The sequence below is a fragment of the Drosophila novamexicana genome, unplaced genomic scaffold, assembly GCF_003285875.2.
Source record: "Drosophila novamexicana strain 15010-1031.04,08,12 unplaced genomic scaffold, DnovRS2.1 tig00000072-arrow-arrow-pilon, whole genome shotgun sequence".
NCBI classification, from domain to species: Eukaryota; Metazoa; Arthropoda; class Insecta; order Diptera; family Drosophilidae; genus Drosophila; species Drosophila novamexicana.
The window spans coordinates 1607498-1628750 of NW_020824771.1; the positions used below are offsets into that span (position 1 = coordinate 1607498).

Below are 21253 nucleotides of genomic sequence, written 5' to 3' on the forward strand. Positions count from 1 at the left end.
TCAAAGCTGCGCAGACAGGCAACATGCCTGGCTAGAGAGCTTCAGCTTTAGCTTCCAGGTGCACCGGCTACGGCCACGGTTAACAACGAGGCATTTTGACACCACGCCATGTTGACACATTTTGGGAACTCGGTCTTAAGGGCCGTGTGATGAATTTACCGCACATGTCAGTCCCCAGGCGGTTTGCTGCGCTGCTCGACTTTGTACTCGCTGCTGTGATTGCAATCTCACATTGCGCGGGCTAGTTGCGAAAATTGTATATACATGTGCAGATACCCTGTATATGTGTGGAAAGTTTCCTTTATCATAAAAGTGATTTTTATGATAAAATTCTTAGTCGTATATGCTTCCACCAAAGAGTACTCTACATATATTAGGTACATTTCAATTAAGTTTTATTTCTTTTCTTTAAGTGTTGTTTGAGCCAAATAAAGGCATTCTTGTAAGTGTCTGTTTGTGAGGCGCTTGCCATTTAAGAAAATGCCTTATGGGAAATTCTCTTTATCGTTACAAACACTTTTCATCTGCTATTCATATGCATTTTGCCCGACCCATCTCCTGGGGCCTTGTGTGCTGTTACCAAAAGACTTGGCCAAAATTAAAGTTGATGCATATTCAGACCACAAAATACAGTGGAATTCAGTTTTGTTAAGTCACATGTATTAAATTCCATACGATTCGAAAACATGTGCAAAATATTAATTTAAAAATGTATAAAGTTTATACAAAATATATTTAACACTACAAAAATCGTTGTCTCTAATGGGCATTAAAATATGAACTTAATTGTTAAAATGAGTATATCAATTTTTGTTTAGTATTTGCATCCAGCTTTAAGCACTATTTCGCTGTTTAAGTTGATGGACATATCCAGCACTTGTGCTGAGCAAATGTTCATTTAGCCAAGCATTTGCCATGAATACTCAACTAGCTGACAAGCTAATGCAATTAAGCCCAATCCAATTTGTATTTTTTCTTCAGCTCAGCAGCCCTGGCTGTCTCTTAGCCTTTCCATAATTTTGTTGTATAGTACCCGTTGCTAATTCCATTACGAAAACTGCAAGTTTGTTAATATTACCTGCTGCTCTGTTGGTTACCCTTTAGCCCCGCGCCCCCACTCCCAGATAGCTTCACGTACAAACATACACACCCAGTTGCTTTGGCCAACAACTTTCGTCCTAATAACCTTTGCAGCTCATATAAGGAGCGGCTTAATGTGTTTTTGTTTAGCATAAGCAGCCAAAGCATTGCCCCCATGTTAGCTGTCAGACCCAGCCCCAGACCCTACTCCCACCAAAGACTTCCATTAGCAGCATCAAAGTACAGCCAGCGCACTTAGCATAATAGCAAAGCCAAAATCGAGAAGCGCTCGACGATAAATTGGTCGAAACACGGTTTCTCTTATTTCGGCTAAGAGAGAGCGCTTCGGCGAGCCTTAAGAGCGAAAGCTCGCGCGGCGTGCAACAGGCCGTCGCGACTTTGGCTCCTTTAACCCCCGATTTGGTTTTGACAAACGTGTTTTGATTTCGCCTAGCAAAAGTTCGCCTAATGCTGAAATAGTGCCAAGAAAAGTGTGAAACAAAGAAACTGAAATTTACTTTAATGTGCCAACAATTCAGCTTGAGAATTTACGATAATTGCGACAATTACATTCTACAAATGATGCTGCAAACAAGTGAAGGGAATCAGCACACAGTTTAGGGCCCGCGCGCCCGCTGCACTCTATGACAAATAGTTTTCAGCCCCCGCGCCCTAGCCGTCCCTCGTGGCTATAAAAGCAAATTGAAGCCATTGACTCGAGCAAATCTTGGCTGGCATTGCATTAGCTTGGCTTGCCCTTCAAGGTTTTATAAATTTCAATTTGTTAAATGCTTGGCATACTTTGGGGCCTTGCACAGCGCTCGGCAGTCGTAGCAACATCTACGCAGCTCTCTGACTACAATCGTAATCAGCGACATTAGTTTATCTTGTCTAGAATGTGGGCTTGAGGGTGCATAATTAGGTTCGAGTTGAAGCTGCTTTTGGTGTGGCAACAAGCTCTTAAGTGCGAGTGAATCTAGAAGAATTTCATATTCAGCAGAACTAAGCACAAAATACTTAAAAAAATTTGAATTGAAAGAGAAAAAACTAGAATATATTTAATAAATTGATGACGTGAAATAATATTAATAATAAATAATTAGTTATAAAAACTGGCCAGCTAAAAAATAATAGCTATGATTCTAAGTCATGTGTAGAAATTATAAGAATTCGTGTATTGTGTACTCACTTTGAAAACCGCATTAAACTGCCTTGCAGGTGCAAGCGGTACCGCATCTTCTAATTAATCTGCTTTTCTTATTTTTCAACCGATAATGTCCTTCTCGTATTTACACTGCTAGGTCCTCGGTCTGCTTCTCATAACTTTATTTAAAAACAAGCACGAACAAATTAGTTGACCGTGTGCACGGGGCGAGCCTGCGGCTTCAACTGAAACGCAGCTGCGGCGGGCAGCCTTATTTATGCTGCTCATTCTTCTTCTTCGTGCTCATCATGCATGATCATGATCATGATTATGCATGATTTGCTTTCATATTTTGATTTCAGCACACATACACACAATTATTAGACCATCTGCACTTGGCGAGTTCGCGGCTTCAACTGAAACGCAGCTTCAATGCACTGCCATATTTATACTACTTGCTCTTCTTCTTCGAGCTTGCATGTGTGATTTGCTCTTCACTATTGTATACAAGCGCTCGTTTGATCGATCTATTTAAATCAAAATTATGTACAAAAATAAAAAAAAAAAAATTAAAATGTTTTATAGCTAAAATTAAACAAACAAAAATCCTAGCATTCAATTTTTAATTTTTTGAATAAAATAAATTAGCAAGTGTTTTTAACGATCTGTTAAAAATTGTAGAGGCATGCCTTTGTTGTTTGTACATAATAAATAAAATATGATTGCGAATAATATAATAAAACTGATTGATTGATTGCTTGACTGATTGGTTTTTAACACATAGTCTAACCCGTAAAAGCTAGTAATCAGAGATTCTTCTTTGATTGGTAGAAAATGTTTTTTAAATATTTGGATTCCAGCCCATTCCCAATGATATTTTTGACTTCAAACGCAATTTAAAATATATCCTATGAGAATTAAATTCACCAAGATCGGGAACATGACTGGCAAAGTAATGTCACTGTTATAAAATATAGAACTTCGTTTAATATTTAAAGTTTTTGAATTATATATCTTTGCTATAAAAACAGTGTAAAATCATTGTATATACAAAATTGTGAACATGGCCGTATAATTTTACACATCATTTATATTATATTAATAGAAAATTAAATTAGCGCACACCCACACATACGCACAGAGACATACAACGATAACACATAATTATTGCGTGTCATTTTTATTACTCATACGACATGTTGTGCACACAAACATACTCCACATATATGAATCATAGCCAATTCAACTTACTGCTTTGAATTTTGTATAATAATTTGGCACGAGCACATACTCCTAATCATAATCATAATCATAATGGGCATATCACGCCTTGTAAATTAATTTAAATTAGAACACAACAGTCATATAACCAAATTAACTGAATTGCAAATGCCCCAAAAAGCAGCTGAAATTAAAATTTAAGGCATTTGTTTACAACCAACAAATCGAACGATTTGTCAAGTTTTGCAACAAATTTGGTGTTGATTTTTACGTGTGTTTTATTGCATTGCGGTTGGCACTGCAAATTGTCAAGCCACAGCAATTTATCGGCTTCACCGACAATTGCATTATTAATGGCAGCTTAGACCACATGCAGTGGACAAAGGGTCCGCACACGTTTTAAGGACCTTCCCTTACCCAACTGGAACCAATTGCTCTCTGCAGGAGACCGGGACGAGAGCATTCGCAGCAGCAACCACAACAATAAACCAATTTAAAGAAACCTTATACACACAGCTTTATAATGGATTATATGTGTATGTGCGGATTGTATGGGTAGCTGCTGCTTGGGTGTCTGCATGCTGCTTGACGAATCATTGAGAAATAATGAACAAATTCCAAATCAAAATACAAAACAATTTATATAGGAATTTATACTTAAACAAAGGAAATGCTTTAAAATATATTCATTATTATTTCAAACTTAGCTGCATTTATTTTAATTTATTTTATTAAGAACTGTGTTTATGTTTGAAATAGATGTGTGGAAATATCTATTGCTATTGGTTATTAATTTCAATGGTGATACGATAAGGATTAAAGTGAAACAAATTAATGCTGGATTAAATCCAAGTATATTGATAAGCCACAAAATTGTCTTACAAGAAATTTATTGTCGACCGAACATTCCTTTGTGAGCCATACGTAGTAATAATCCGATTGGGGCAGGCACTTTATAAGTAAATAATAATAATACCTTCAAGGGTATAGAAACAAGGAAAACAAATGAATAAAAATGATCCACTAGTAAAATGCATACGAAAGCATTTAACATTATCAGCAAATGCTAATTGCATATATATACAACATTAACAACGAACACTACGTCTCGGCAACTGCAGCAAGGCATTGTTATCAGCATCAGTATATGGGGCTATAATAAAAATAAATCAGAATCAAAGCTCATTATCTTCACATTCCGCAAAAATCCCTTGAGAAATATCATCTGATTTTTCCTATAAAATAACTCTGTGCACCTAGCTGATGCTCAGTTCCCAAAAGACATTCAATCCCGCCAGGCATTTTTCCAATGGATCACAACGCTTTGGTATACATGGCTATCGCCTTGTGCTACTTCATGGTGCTTCAGGCACCAGTCGTCCAGTCGGAGTGCTGCGTCGATGCAAAGAAAATCGACTACACTGTGGTGGATGGGACATGCGCATCGGCAGGGGGAAAAGCATCCGATAACGGCAAATGTGTTATCACCATATGCGGCAATGGAGAAGCTCTCAGAGGCACTTACTGTGGCAGAGGATCATGCAACGTGCTCGGCTGCAATTGCGACGGCGGTTGCCTTGGCTCTGGTTGGGAAGAAACTTTTCTTCAAAACGCAGCGCAGTACAAAGTTTCCCTCTTGGGATGGTCATGGACAAGTCTATCTGCAGCAGAGCGAGTTTATGAAGGAGGATTGAAGATCTTGGACGAAGCTAAGATAAATGTAGGTTGACTTAACAGAATTCTGCATTAGACATGCGATAGGAACTGAAATTGAGTTCGACTTAAATAGAACAACTGAATATTTTCGTTGCATTGACATTGTACTATCAGCATTATGAAAATACAATTTTTTAATATAATATTATCAACCCAAGCACTATAATGCAATGAGAATAGCACAATAAATGTGTTAAGTTCATAATATTTGTGTCCAAATAAAAAACCTAAATATATTCTATTTAGTGCCCGACTAGAAGATACCCCGAGCCTTCCAGCTTCATCGTATAATAATACAGAAGTTTCAAGCGTCTATAGTCAAGTCGGAGTGCATAGTGGTGGATGGGAGATGCTCATCAGCTGTGGGAAAACATCCGATTAAGGCATTTGTGATATCACCAAGCAAAAGCGCTCAGAGGTACTCACTGTGGCAAGAGATCGTGCAACACGTTCGGAAGAACGTTTTCTCCAAGTCTACCAAAAGTACACAGTTGGGATCTTGGCATGGTCATGGATAAATCTATTGCAAGCAGGTAGAGTTTTTGATGGTGGGCTGAAGATTTCGGCCTCGGTTAGATTTAAAATTTTAAATATATGTGATAAGAAGCAACGATATAATGTGACTTAAGCAAAATAGAAATATATAATACTTTTGACTCTAGTCGGGAGTTGCCAACTGGGGGATACCCAGAACCCTCTTCTACCAAAAAGAAATGCAATTTAAAACTATAAGACTAGTTCGAATAGAAACACACAGACGTACGGACGGACAGACTGACATGGTATATTGTCTTGTTCGTTGATACTAATACGGAATATGTATACTTTTTGGGGTCAGAGATGTCTAATAATACCCAGTGCAAGGGTATAAAAAACGAATTAAAATACACACGTCACAGAAAACAAAATCGCATTTCAAATGCTGTTGATACTTAGAATGCGATAAAGAAGCGCGTGAAGGTGTGTGCGCACATGTATAAAGAAATTCTTGCAACTTGCGCCCGCCAAAACACGCTTTCTTTCTTCTTTAATAACTTTTGTGCTTCTAAATCGATCTTGACATCTGTCCAGGGCAAGCTCGCGGCTTCAACTGCAACGCAGCTCCAGCGGGCAGCCCTATTTATACGTCTGGCGCTTCTTCTTTCGAGCTTACCTGTATGATCTGCTCTTCATAATTGTAAACAAGTTTGACTGTTGGCTCGTTTGATTGATGAAACTTTTAACCAAAATTATAAAAGTGATAATTATTAAAAAGCTGAAAATGTTTTACAACTACAAGAAAGTGAACAATTAATCTTGCATTACACTTTTTGATTAAATAAATTTGCAAGTTAGTTTTCAAATCTTCTAAAATGTAGAGGCATACAGTTAATATAATTGCGAATACTTTTTATATAAATAAGACTTATTGACTGATTAATTGATTGATTGGTTATCAACACTTAGTCTAGGCTTGAAAAATCACACAGCTTGAAAATCTCAAAAAATTATAGTTCGGCTTAAGAAAATAATTCGTTGTCGCTGAATAATGTTAGCAACATATAATTATGGATGCGCGCTTTGGTAACATGTCTACAAAACGCTTGCAACGTTTTTTTCCAAGCCCATGTTGCCTTATTGCTAAACGTCGTGACAGCGCAATTGTCCGGCTAAGTAGAGTCTGATAAGCGTTTGTTTTATTTTTGTTGTTGGTGCCGCACCAGAAAGCTTGAGTCGGTTCCGACAACCACTATAAAGAGTATTTCCGACTTGCTATTCGAGCTTCGGGTAATGAGTTGCACCCACATCGCGGCCAACTATCCACAAAAACGCTCGCCCAATCGTGATCAGAACCCACAACCCCGATGCACGGGACAAATCACGCCAAGCTTTTCGTGAAATGAATTTTAGCCATTTAAATGTCAATAAATCTGGAAATTATATTATGTATATCCATGCGTTGCAAATGTATAATGTTTAAAGAAGAATCAGAAGTTTACGCTAATTATGCGCACTAGGATCATGGTTGGGTAAGGTAGGGTAGCGCTCTTTAGCGCCATTAATATTATATATATAAGTAGCAAGAGGTCTTATTTTAAATGTGTGTGCGTATGTAGACATTTGACCTATCAGCACATGCTAATTGCACATTTAAAACACACAATTATCAAGAAATATACAACAATAATAACAAGCACAGCGTGTCGGCAACTGTTTATTCCATCAGCATCTGCTTATCTCCACATTTCACTGGAATTCCTAGCAAAAAATGTCATCTGCTATTCTGCTATAAAATAACTCTGTGCACCTAGCTGATGGTCAGTTCCCAGAAGACATTCAATCCCGCCAGGCACTTTTCCAATGGATCACAACGCTTTGGTATACATGGCTATCGCCTTGTGCTACTTCATGGTGCTTCAGGCACCAGTCGTCCAGTCGGAGTGCTGCGTCGATGCAAAGAAAATCGACTACACTGTGGTGGATGGGACATGCGCATCGGCAGGGGGAAAAGCATCCGATAACGGCAAATGTGTTATCACCATATGCGGCAATGGAGAAGCTCTCAGAGGCACTTACTGTGGCAGAGGATCATGCAACGTGTTCGGCTGCAATTGCGACGGCGGTTGCCTTGGCTCTGGTTGGGAAGAAACTTTTCTTCAAAACGCAGCGCAGTACAAAGTTTCCCTCTTGGGATGGTCATGGACAAGTCTATCTGCAGCAGATCGCGTTTATGAAAGCGGACTAAAGATCTTAGACGAAGCTAAGATCGGTTAGATTTGCGCTGACAACAGAATTCTGTATTTTATAGACACGCGATAAGAAACTGAAATTGAGTTTGACTTCCATATAACAATTGACAACAACAATAATATTGTTGCATTCACATTGTACTAAATATATAAAACTTTTGATTATCAGCATAATACAAAATATATCTTTTAATTATAATATTATCAACCCCTGCTTTATGAATGAGAGAATGACCAAAAATGTGTTGACTTCACTTTTCTAGCCATTTCCCACTGTAGGAGCACTTAAATCTTCTTCTTTGTTCGCCGTAATCATGTCCTTGATGCTGGCAGCAAGTGGTACTCTTGGCAACATGTTGAAAATTCCATTTTTTTGTCAAGCACAAAGGCAGGAGAGCTGAGCTGATCTGAAACCCAACCACATGCTAGGCAAATGGTCTGCTCGCCATATGCATATACACGCACAAAGTACAAAAATACATATTGTATTTATGTGTATATCGTCGAGGTATACAAGTATGAGTACAGTCCACTAAGCATTAGTCCGCATCTCATGGCCGTCGTCCTGTTGACCACCTCTGGCGCAATAAACGGTAGCACAGCTTGCAATGCCACCAGGCAATCCAGCTGACCCCTTTCCGCCTCCCGCTTCTTGTTTCTCTCTCCTACTGCCTCTGTTATGTGGCCGTATTCCCTGTTTGGCTCTGCAACAGACGCAATTGGCAGCCATTGTCAGCGGGACTCGCTGACCACACACAACAGTTCCAAGAATCATTAGCAGAGTCAGGGTGTTGTGCAAATTTGTATGCGCTGCGAGTGAAGCTGTTGTTGACGCTTGAAAGGCCAGAGAATTCTAAAGAATTGCAAACTTATCAATAACATAGTTAGGTATGCCAATATTTAACTATGTTTCAAAGTGGAACCCAACAATAACTGCAATTTAACATAAAATATTCAGATGACCTGAAGAACTTTGCCATAAATAAAATGTCGCAATTATGTGTATATTTCTGCTTTTAGTGGATGATTATTATTCTGATTATCTTAAAAGGTCAGCTGACCAATGGAACTTCTTTGCTTTTCATTTACATTTGCCTTAAAGAAAGCTTATTATTCCCTTTATTCTATTTGAATTGACAAGTCTGTCGGGATGCTCATCAGGGCCGTTTCAAGTTAGGCATAAAATAAAAACTATTGCATATTCTGGGAGGTGTCTAGAGACGACAGCACTCAAGTTGCTGCAAGTCGCCTTCCTGACCGCCTGTCTGCCTCTCTGCCTGCGTTCCTTTGCCTTTGTGGTAATTGGTATTTTTATTAAGAGGACTTCTTCCTTTGGCAACGAGCAGTGTTCAGCTCTTGAGCTGATGAATTTAAGACTTTAAATGCTTTCAGCTCTGGTGCTTGCATATAATTTGCATTAAATTGCGTGGAAATTGATTTTTGTACATTTTCAATATTTTGTTTTGCACTGCGAAACGAGAATTTTATGCTAAGCCAGGGCACATGTATTAATAGCTTAGAGCTAAACAGCCCTGGAAGTATGCCCTCTGCGTTGGGAATAATAAATGTGAGCCGAAATGAAATTATGTCTAGGGAACGTCAACGCTCGGGCATATTGAATCGTAGGGCACACACATTCAAATCACGCATACGCCGCGTGTGTTATTTGTTGTTGGTTTTTATTTATGTATTTTTTTTTTTTTTTTTGCTGGCCTAGCCTGACAGCTGTCAGCACTACGCATCTCTCAATTTGCCTATCTCTCAAATCAATTTATGCTGTCACATAATTATACAGTCGCTGGAGGGCTGAATCAATTAAAATAGCGTCTGGCTGCATACAAAAAAAAAAATCAACATTGATTTGCAAATTGAAAATCTGCTCCTGCTGATGTAAAGCATAAGCTTCTACACGCAACGAAAACTTAATTTCCCCCTTGGTAAATCTTTGCATTCGCCAAGAAATCACTTGGTAGAAAGCTTAACTGTTTGCGTTTTGAAAATTTCAACGAATCCGCTTGCAGCATATGCAACATCCACAGCATTGTTTGGCCACGTGCCCAGGTGCCGCTGCCACATCAGTCGCTTCTAGTGATTTCCGTCCCAAAAGCCCTGACAGACATTGCCTTTGCCACATACCAATGAGGCGGGCATACAGTTAACTGGGCCATGTTCTGTGCCTGCCAAACACGCAATGCGCATTTTAAGTACAATTTAAGCACATTTTCAATGTGGAAACAGACAAACATCTGAGCAGCATGTGTCGGCTGGGAGGCACCACAAACTATGGAGAATGTGTCATTCGAACTGAATGTTCAGCAATGTTCCATGTGAACAACTGAAACCTAGTTTGGCACAGAGGAAAACAAATGACAGACGCTCCACAGATGCGCTCTCTACTTGTCTAATATGTACCTGTTCAAGAAAACGCCGAAAGTTTGAAGCTTGGGTAGTTTTTTAGCGTAACGATGGGAAACTGTCGAGAGGAAAAATTAAAGCAAACAAATAGTAAACAAGTAACATGACGAAGAGATGTTGTTTGCTTTGATTTATCAAAAATATGACAAAAATTCAATCGACAATATGTGCAGAAAGCAAACCAACTTTAAGCTCTGCAGCTTATTTGTATTTAATCAAAATATATAAATATATAAATAAGCTTTATTACGTGGCAGACCCTACGTGACGCATATTAACTTAATTTCCTTGGCATAAATCATACTTTTTTATCTGAATAAATTGGTTTTGTCCATCTGCATAGTATATAAATTAAATGTTATTAAAAAATAATTTACTTTTTAATATGAGAGCAAACTTATAGTAAATTGTTTATGCTTTAGTTAATAATATTGTGTCGTTTACTTATATTTTCTTTGTTTGTGTTGTTTGTTAAAAATTACTTTTCATATTTTTATTTTCCTAGTTAAGTTCGACACTTTGTTAATATATATTAATAAATATACAAAATATGTGTTCTATTACATTTAGAACTTTCAAAGAACTACAAGTCGTTCGAGAATGCCAAAAAATAATAGACTGGGCTTTATGTTGAGCGTTTATAATGCCAACCTTAAAGCCTTCAATGATACTGTCTCGGTTCTCGGTTGGCTTAGTTAGCCGTTGCGCAGCTTAATTGCAAGCTGGGCACTTGAAGCAAATTAAAATTTAATAGACTTCAGAATTGGCAACTCTTTTAAGCCAATGTCTTGTGTAAAATTTTAATTGAGCTGCCTGCCTTGATTAATTGACAAATACCAACCAGCCAGCAGCCAAAAGTTCTTACTCCACCGTCAACCTCCCAGGTACAGATTCGTGTGTAACCCACCTTAATGACAGCCACAGGTGCGATGTTTGCCAGGCAAATTAAACCTTATACTATACACGTTTTTGCCAGCGTTGGCATGCATTCGTTTAATGGCCAGTTTTCAAATTAGCAGCTCATTTAAGAAGCAGAAGACAGCAGGCAGCTGGTTTAAAAAACACTTTAATTTTATGCCTGAGTAATGCCCATAAATAAGCCAAAAAGGGTCGCATAAATTTGTGCGCAACCCTTGGCTACAAATTTTCGGTTTGCAGTTCGATTAGATCGGTTTGTCTCTGTGTACAAATGGCTGTCGAAATGCGTGAAAGTTTCAAAGTTCTTGAAATGTGTTCAAACTAAAATACTGCTCGTTGCTCAGCTGAAAACATAAGCCATGTTCGCTGTCCGATTCGAATGCTGTGCAAACTTTGAACTGGCTACGGATTCAATGAATTTATTCATTAGTTCGCTTTGATATGCACTTCACCGCCCACCGCCCACCGAACCCGCCGTCCCCCTCGCCCGCACCCGCGCAGTCGCCTGGCTACACAGAGCAAACTTAAATGCTATTCGCCACTAGACAGCACTTCACACTGGTACTAAAATGTGTAAATAGTGCATTTGGTATAACTAAATTGATAACGAATTGATTCAATTTCTTGTTATTTCAAAAGATAATCTACCCAAAAGCTTGTTCAATAACAACATACATTTTGTTGAATATCTTTTTCAAAACTTATTGGGATTTTTGGAATATAAAAAGGATAGAATTTATGTTTCAGAGTGTATATCAATAATAAATTCATAAGCAGGCTGTTGAGCCTGAACTTTAACTTCTTTTATTTTAATCAACAGACATTTCCTGTTTTCCATTTGACATTTAAATTAATTCTTAAGCTTTTAATTGTGAATTTTAAACTAAAATATTCAACTACTTGTCTTTTTGTAAACTATTTTGTACACTTTGCTCCCAGTGTGCAGGCCGAAAGAAAGCATGTGTATTGGCAGCGTTCAGCAGCATGCAACCTGTGCTTAGCTACAAGCAGCCACACACACTCGAAAACACACACACACACACACACACACACAAGGACACAGCCGCGCACACATGAGTTGCCAACTTAAAGGCTTAGAGGTGTGCGAACCTGGGCCCAGCTAATGCGATTTATTTTTATGGTCAATTTGCTTGATTAGGTTTCGATTTTCATGCGCCCGCTGCACTCGCCGCGTTTGCAATCGAGTTCATTAAAGTTGCGCAGCAACAAAGTTTATTGAAATACGGCTTCCCAGCAACCGTAGCAGCAGCAGCAGCTGTGAAAGGACCCAACTTTTCAGTCGTTCGACAGTGGGTGCCTGTTAATAATGCGCCAAATGGAAAATTAATTAATATTTTCCTAGGCGAAAGCAACAAACAACAACTATAACAACAATTGTGGTGGCTAACTGTATTCAAGTCACTCCCTCTCTCTCTCTCTCTCTCTCTCTCTCTCTCTCTCTCTCTCTCTCTCTCTCTCTGCCACGGCCACACACACCCAATCGAAATCTGCGTGCGTGTGTGTGTGTGCTTTGTTATGTTTCCTGCGCACAAAAGTATGCAACGGCATTGAAAACGTGCAGGCGAACAACCCGAAGGCAAACAAATGAAAATATGCTTAAACAAAATGATCGACTCAACAATGCCCTGAAATCATTAAATGAATCAACTAAAATCGAATTAAGTTTCGGTAGCAATGAGGCGAAAAATGATGAAAAGTACTTACAAAATGTTCAGCACTTGTTTTTAAAGGGAGCCTCAAGCATCGAAGTCAGCTTGAGAAGCATTGTAAATTGTGAGATATGCAATACTAGCGGGTATACGCCGATCAGAGGGTAAGCTCTTATGCAGAGCTTTAAAAAAAATAAGTTTAAAGGAAATAGGACAAAACCTAGAAACATCATTAATGTTGTCAGATTTAGAGCCAAATTGATCTAGATACCAAACCATGAGCAAAAACCAAACTTGATGAAAATCGGTTGAGTTTCGACAGAGTTATGAAGGTGGGAATTTTTAACCTATGTATGTCTATATAGGATATAGAGGCATTTGAGGTTACCATTTTTACATGCATTTCGACCAAAAATCATTTTGGCAGATTTGGATGCCAAATTGATCTAGAGGCCAAGCCATGAGAAAAGAGCCAAACCTCGTGCAAATCTGATGAGATTTGACCGAATTATGGGGGTGGGCAATTGTGACCTATTTCTAAATAAAATATTTGAGTACCATTTTCACATGAAGTTTGAGCAAGAATAGCGTTGTCGGATTTAGATACCAAATAGGCAAGGCCATTTGTTCAGCAGTTCCCTTCTATCCCAAGTTCGCTCAATTATAATATTTCTCTTGTACTTTAATTCTTGCAAAAAGATCGCAATCGCGATCGAACAACAGAATAAAAAAGACGTTTAAAAATTATTTGTGTTTCAATTTGCAAGTGACATTTGTCATCTACAATTGGAATTTTATGCTCAGATTTATTTATTTCCTTTTCGTTATGACTTGTCCTGCTTTTCCAACATTCTCCGTTTGGCAGAGTATAATAAAAATGAACATCGATGACACTGCAAGTTAAGTTGTTTTGGGGGGAGGGGGGAGGGACAAGAATCGGAAATACCGCATGGCATTATGACATTTGTGTGCCATAAAAATATGCTGCACGCTTTTGTGGTCCAACGTGCGTATATTGTGCAAGAACTAAAAAATGTCAGAGCGTCTATATATGCACAAATATAAAGAGATATATGTATGTGCGCTTAATGTATGTGAGCAGGCGAGGGTTTTGCGCTTGTGTGGATAGACAAGATTCCAAGGTAAATAAAAAAGTTCGCTGTGCCACCCGGGAGACTCGGGTGTTCCTGGAAATATATGTATGCCAGAAGCCCTTCATTTCACGCCAGGAAATGTTTTTAGCATTTTTATACACTTCAGTTTTTATTATTATTATTTCTATAGCATCCCTTTCATATTGCGCATACGCCTCGGGGCACTGTGGTGTTGCCATGTGCATGCGGCTTGGCTTAATTAAAATAGCTCCGATATAGTAAAAGTAATTTTATATGCACACATACCATATGTGTGCCAGCATAAACTAAAAGTGAACAAATTTTCTATGGCAACTTGTTAGACAAGGAGCAAAGTAATCACGATTAAGGCAATAGCCCGGGCAAAGCAAAAAACACCATCGGAAACGTGACTAAATCAGTTTTGCCAATAAGACACGAAGCCAGCCAGGCTTCGAGGATAGCATAGCCAGGACCATCCACTGGATGCCTGGCATGGCCGGCAAAGATGAAGGAATAAATATAATATACTTGTTGAAGAGGACGGCGCTTCTAGCGGCATGGAACTGTGAAATGACTTCATTAGTAAAAATATTGTGTGTAGTCCTTACATTAAAGATGCAAAGAGATCCTAACTAGGCTCATAGAGGACCTGATTTATTGGGCATGTACTCACAATGTGTGTGTGTGTGCGTGTGTGTACGTCCCTTTAAACGGACACAATTTCACACATTTCAGCAGTTTGTTTGCGAAATTTTATGTAAATTTAACAAGAACATAACCAAAATGGCAGCAAAAAGTTTGTCATACGAGAAGAAAACATAAAGCACAAATTAATTGAGGCAACAAACACGAATTCGGCGACGTGGGATACCTCTCCCAATAAAAAAGAAGGACAAATCGAGGAGGCTGTCGTTGCCTGTGGATAATTTTATTCCTTTTTTTTTCGCTCACGGCATTTGGGCAAAGGGTCGGAAATGACAGGAAGTGGTTGCCAAAAGCTAAAGCTAGGCGATGCCTGATTCCGGTATTTGCTTAGATGCCGTAATTATCTTATGATACGTCTATTCCGACTGGATGACTACAAATTCACGACGCATTTGATGTCAGCATAATGATATCATTTCTGGCATTATGCTAGGCATCAAGGCATGAGAACACACTTTGTGGCATAAAATATTTAAATTAGGCTTTACTTCGAATTAAAACTTCTCTGTTTTTATGCTGGATGTTCAAAATTTGTTTACTTAAAGTAACAGAGATTTTACAAATTCATAAAGTATTGCTTATGCAAGGGCATTATCATTTAGTCACAGATATGTACCAGCATCAATCACTGCATCTATCTGGTCTATATCTCCGTCCATTCGTCCGTCTTTTATTTTGTATAAACGAATGGAACGCAGAGACCAAAGATATATTACATTCAGAGTAGTTTTCCTGAATGATGTTAATTTCTATAACCAGTTCTTAAGGCGCATATCGGTCATGTCATCTCATGCCAATTTAATTTGCTGTTATAAAAACAACCTTCAAGCCTAGACAGCATTTGGCGATATAACAGCTTAGGGCTTAGACCCTTATTCAGAAAGGAGTTGATCTGCAAAGCAGAGGAAGTTTAAGAGCTTAAAGGTAATCTTAATCTAGACCCTTATGCTGATGAGTTTTGATCTGCAAACCACAGACAAAGGATAACTCTTCTCTGTTTGTACAAATACCCACATCAAAAAGTTGTACTTTCTGTAGGGAGGAAGCACTTAAGAAATCGCTTAGCATAACATTTTTATATAATTTTTTTTTTAATCTAAATTTCCATAGTTTGTTTGCAAGTAATTCGTGTATTTAGAGTTTTGTCCATACCCATAAGACTGAAGGTATGTTTATTTATTTACAATTTTTTTGGTGCTTGTCCCTGACGTTTTTGTTGAAAAGAGTGAATTACCCAATTCGTTACCCATTTCATTATTTTTGCTATTCCACGTTTCCAGTTCCCTGCTCATTTCGTATATATTAAATCACCCTCGTCAATCAAATGCGTTGACATGCAACGGACACGCAGCTCGGGCTGGCGTCAGATTATTGTGTTTAATAAAAAATTAAGTGCAGGGTTCAAAGTTGAAAAATTCGCCAGCTGCTTTAAGTGAAAGTGCGCAGCACACCAAAGAAAAAAATCGCTCATACGCCACGTTTGTCGCGTTGCCAATGCGCGTCACGTTTGAATTGTTTCAATGTGTGCGTGAACAAACATGTGGGATAAAAAACGCATATTAAGATATAGAAAAAGCAATACCATATAGTATAAAGAAATATTTGCGCGCTAAAGCCAGTAGAGAGCGGTCACGACAAGGGCAAATGCCAACAAGTGCAAGGACATAAACGTTATCATTCCATGGCTAACTGTTGAGCAAGCAAAAAAAGACAGCTCCAGTTCTTGATTTATTCAATATTAAGTGCTTTAATAAAAAACACTTGTCCTTGCAATTTATACTTCCAACAGACAAAGGAATTGATACAGTAAAAGTTATCATTGACGTATCAAAGCAAGAGCGAACTTTAGTAAGAAGTTGATGTGAAAACTAAACAAAACTGAAATATAAGACAAGCTTTGCTCGCAAATTGTACAAGAAACATTAAAATGAGCTCTACAAACGTTTTTTTTAAAGCAAGTTGAAGCCCTACTGTGCAAGTTTCTGTTGTATAAAACAAATAAAAAGAATTCATTCATAAAAGTACTTAAGCAATTCTACGTGAATACAAGGCTTGCTTGAAACAGACACAAAATTTATATATTTGTGTATTTGCATTTGTTGCCGAGTAAAAATATATTTATGAAGAGAACAGAAAAGAAGAATAAACTATTTTCAAGCACTTAACAACTACTTAAAGGCTAGTCAGAAAGTTAGGCATTCAGAAGAGGGTTGGCCAACAGAAATATGAATAACAAAATGTGGGAGAAGCGAATAAACTAATAACAAACAAGTTTTCGTTTTATGCATCAAGCAAGAAATACAACACAAAGCGCCTAAAAGACTCTATTCATTTTATGAATTAAATACTAAATAAATTTGTGGGTTTTTTTTTTGATTTCAGAGGCTAAGCTTGGACACGAACAGATTAAAACAAAACTAAGATAAATGTACAGAAATAAAACTGACTAGGCGTCTGCTAAAGAGACTTGAAATCGGAGATTGTGGAGATCTCATCCAAACGATCTTTCAAATCGGTTCATATAGCCAACCTATTGTTGATCATTTTATTATGTTAGACACAACTATAGAATAAGTTGTATTGGATTTACTTTAATTAAACTTTAATTAAAGTTGTTTCTTTAATAAGAGAAAAATTAAAAATTATTTAAACTAATGAAACAACAAAAAATAGAATGCGAATGCAGCAAATAATTAAATTATATATACTTTTAAAAATTCTGTATTTTGTAAGACTTCTCTAATCGATGGCGCTAAAAATTTTCAGAAATTTTACTTAAATTTTAGGTTCCAATAAGTTTGCCCATGGCCTGCCCATTGCCTTTGCAGCATTTTTCCAGTTTTCCTTAGCGAAAGAGGTAATACAAATAAAAACCAGTTAACAGCGAATAGAAGATACCTTAAGCCCAACCAAAAACAAACAAGAATCGCTTCCTCAAGGTCAAGAGTCGGATACAAATGGCTAAGGGATTAAGGACAGGTGCAATAACTGCGGCCAATGGGTTTTCGCTCTGTCCGATTAGCCAGCATAGCCTTTGGTATTCTTTATAAAAAACAATATCGGCTGGAAAGTAAAGTTTTGTGGCAATTTTTCTAGGCCAGCAGCATCTTAAGTACAAAAACCTACAACAAAACAGCTTAAATGTTGGCTAAGCCTAGCGAGCACTTGCGGACAGGGTATCTACCAGTCGAACTCTATGCTTCATACCCTTACATTTCCGACACATGATTCCTCTATAATTCTGATATTAAAACATCGACGTGCATGTTACACATGGCTTCAGTGCAGGCTAATGCCCTCTGTAAGGGCATAGAAAGTGATGGACGCACGGGTGTTAAAAGTTTTCCGCCTGGCGTCAACTTAATTATTGAATGGCCGCCACTTTTGCCCGCATCATAAACGGAGGAAACAGGAAAACTGGGAAACAGGTGTGCGTAGCAGCCACATTTTGTATATTAAATGTGCGACTTAGAGAAAATTTTAAATTGAAAAACTTTGTCGGGCGAACAAATTAAAAAAGCCCATGTCCAAACTTGGTTGCAGGCACTCATAAAAAATAAAATTCAAGCATAAATCCGCCTAGCTTAAAGTGTCTGAGAGATTGCCCATAGATATAGATGCCATATGCAGCTGCTTGCATGCCACGATTTGTTGCACAAAGTTAAAAAGTCACGTGCCACAAAATTGATTGCCACAAACAAAGAAAAATCGCTGCAAGAAATAACCACAGTGCACAACAAATAAATAAACGGGTAAATAAATAAAAAACAAAAACAATATTCATAATAAATATTTGTGAGCTATTTCCGCAGCAGCGCATTTTAATTGTGGCCAATTTTATTTACCGATGCATCCCAGAGATTTGACCGCGTCGCACAGTAAATCATGCAAAATAAATTACGCCAATTTATTTTAATTTATGCCAGCGCTGAAAGCCAAATAAATGACTTTAATTAAACGGTGTGTGTCATTAAAGCATAAACATATTTGCTGACAGCACGAACAAATGGGACTGCCAACAACAAGCTCATTAAGCATATAAAAGTTAATTTATTAAAACAAAGTTTTGGACGTATACTTAATCTAGAATTTTGAAACTTTGTATTTTTTTCAAGTTTGCCAAGCAGTTTTAGAGGGAAGCGGAAGTCCAATCAATGCTTTACAAACAGCAAAAACCAGGTAAGATGCTCTTGTCGGGAGTTCCCGACCAAGAGATACCCTGGACCCTCTGCTACCAACACATAACGCAGCTCACGCTATGAGCTCGTTTGCTTTGGTAGCAATAAATAATAAAAGTCAAATAAATATATACAAAAATTCGTCAACTCTAACGCGCAACCAACCGAACGACTTGACTACTTAACTTTTGTGATTCTTAACCGATCTTGATGAACGATCATGGGGGGACGATAGCAATAAAATGAAAGATACTTCATCTCTTTATACTTTTCTAGAAGCTGCATGTCAAATTTGGAGATTCTAGCTCTTAAAACCTAAAAGATTTGCTCAAAAACCAGGAATTCGACATCAATATAAATCGATTGCTTTGAAACCGGGCAAGTTATCGATTATCCGAAACATAAGGGTCAAGCTCTTATAGGTTCTGAGACACTTGCGTTCATATATATGGACCGATGGACGGACAGACAGACGGACATGGCTAGATCAACTCGGCTATTGATGCTGATTAAGAATCCATATACTTTATGGTGTCGGAGATGCTTACTTCTGCCTGTTACATACATTTGCACACACATAGCTTCGACCAAAAACCGTGCCGCCAGTTTTTTGTTCTGCTTACAATTGTAATTTTTCATGGATATTGCGAACTATTTCACAGTTTTCGTAATTTTCCCACCCAATTCCCTGTAACTAGGCGCCTTCAGAGTTGTGCTTGTTTAGGATAGCAAACAGTTGGGCGCTTACTTAGGCTTCGACCAAGAGTCGAGACCCAGTCTCGGCCAACAGCTGCCCCATGGAGACTCCATTTGGCTGCTCTTTGATGGCCCTAAAGTCAAGGCCATTTGGTATTGTTGTCCAGACGACGCCTTCTCACATTTGTTGACGTTGGCTGACGCCATTAAAGTTTTCATGGCTTGATTTGACATGAGCCCAAAACAACCCCCCACAATATTATTTTTTCCTGTGGCAGCCCCAACATTCCCAGTTGCCGTACTTATTACATGCTGATGGACGCAGTCTCTGGGGATGGATGCCGAATGGCATATCTGTTTAACTGCTGCAGCTTACACAGGTCTCTCTCTCATTTTTATGGGCCTTAAAAAGTTCGGGGCAGTTTGAGTCCATGTTGAGCGCTTGTTTAACACGCCAGCTAAACGACTCTAGGCGCAATCCTTTATGAGCTATAGTATTGAACTTGGCTTGATGATGATGCAGTTGGGGCCCATGCTTGATCCACTTGATTTATGCCAAGTGCAAAAGGCAAAGGAGAAAAAACAAACGAAAACTCATTTTCTGCGTCTGCTGCATATAAATTATCCGCGTAGTTGCAGCCGCAACTCAGCCTCATCAGCATTACGTTTATTTCTGAGACACTTCCGCAGCCAGATCAGGCCAAGTTTATGCTGCGCCTCGTGTTGGCCAAAAGTATTATAAAGTTTTTTCGGCTCGCTGCCACCCTTCAGCCTAGGACTGCAAACGACATAGCAAAGAACATCACGGAATATGTGTGACCCGCCCACAGCCCATGGACGTGCCAGCCGTTGCATGTGCCTCAACGATTCGTAGTCTACGCTTAGCCGACGTCCCGCTTAACTGCCGCGAAAAAGGCGAATTTCAGTTGCATTAATTTTTAAATAGTTTTGTGGCACTCCACACAAGAGTAAGAGGGAGCGAGAGAGAGAGAGAGAGGGAGATAGAGAGAGAGAGGGATAGAGAGAGGCGGAAGGAGATGTGTAAAGGTGTAGCATCTGCGGCCGTGTGGCATGCATGTGTGGCACGTGGCAGCTGCTGCACGGCCCTCCCCTGTCTCCGACAAAATACAAATTAAAAGCTTTTTAAAAGTACATTTAAACCAGCTACGGAACAAGCCAGCATAAAAATTTCTTTGTAATGTTTGCCCAACCAAAGTGACATTAACCCATTGACGGACGGCCATTTACATCAGCTGTGATATAACATCTGACTTGGTTACGTTATTACAAGAGGTGTTTTATATTGCTATTATGTTAAGAGGGTAGCCTGAGATTCACATTTGGTTGGGCAGTAGCTGGGTCACTGCCAGTGGACATATTTAACAAGTAATACAACTTATATAAATAATATACCATATTTGGGAAAGCCAGGTGTGACACATTTTGGTGCACATAACATGCGTTATATTTAAAGAGTTGACTATGCCTTTGTCACCTGGCGGTCTAGTCGGGAGTGTGCGACTTTGGGATATCCTGCACCCAGCAACGAGCTTCCGTTCCAAGCATTCGAACCCTATTCTTCCAAAGACCTGTGCACTTTGACTCTAGCTCTTCGAATCGACGTCTTCATACAAACAGACAGACAGAAAGTCGGACATAAGCTAGA

The 21253-nt window shown here is 38.6% G+C and overlaps 2 protein-coding genes across 2 annotated transcripts; both read left to right on the top strand.

Annotated features, from left to right (window-relative positions):
- Window positions 1–4736: 4736 nt before the first annotated feature.
- LOC115771491 (protein Diedel-like) lies at window positions 4737–5791 on the top strand. Its single transcript, XM_030717214.1, has 2 exons — window positions 4737–5165; window positions 5408–5791. The coding sequence occupies exons 1-2, from the start codon at window positions 4755–4757 to the stop codon at window positions 5450–5452; spliced, it is 456 nt and encodes a 151-aa protein (XP_030573074.1). The 5' UTR covers window positions 4737–4754; the 3' UTR covers window positions 5453–5791.
- A 1685-nt stretch (window positions 5792–7476) lies between these two features.
- Window positions 7477–8004, top strand: LOC115771514 (protein Diedel-like). Its single transcript, XM_030717249.1, has one exon. The coding sequence runs from the start codon at window positions 7502–7504 to the stop codon at window positions 7913–7915; it is 414 nt and encodes a 137-aa protein (XP_030573109.1). The 5' UTR covers window positions 7477–7501; the 3' UTR covers window positions 7916–8004.
- The last annotated feature ends 13249 nt before the right edge of the window (window positions 8005–21253 follow it).

Coding starts and splice junctions, on each gene's coding strand:
- LOC115771491 (XM_030717214.1), top strand. CDS start 4,755: ATGGATCACAACGCTTTGGTATACATGGCTATCGCCTTGTGCTACTTC. Junction 5,166..5,407: donor TGGACGAAGCTAAGATAAAT/GTAGGTTGACTT, acceptor TATTCTATTTAG/TGCCCGACTAGAAGATACCC.
- LOC115771514 (XM_030717249.1), top strand. CDS start 7,502: ATGGATCACAACGCTTTGGTATACATGGCTATCGCCTTGTGCTACTTC.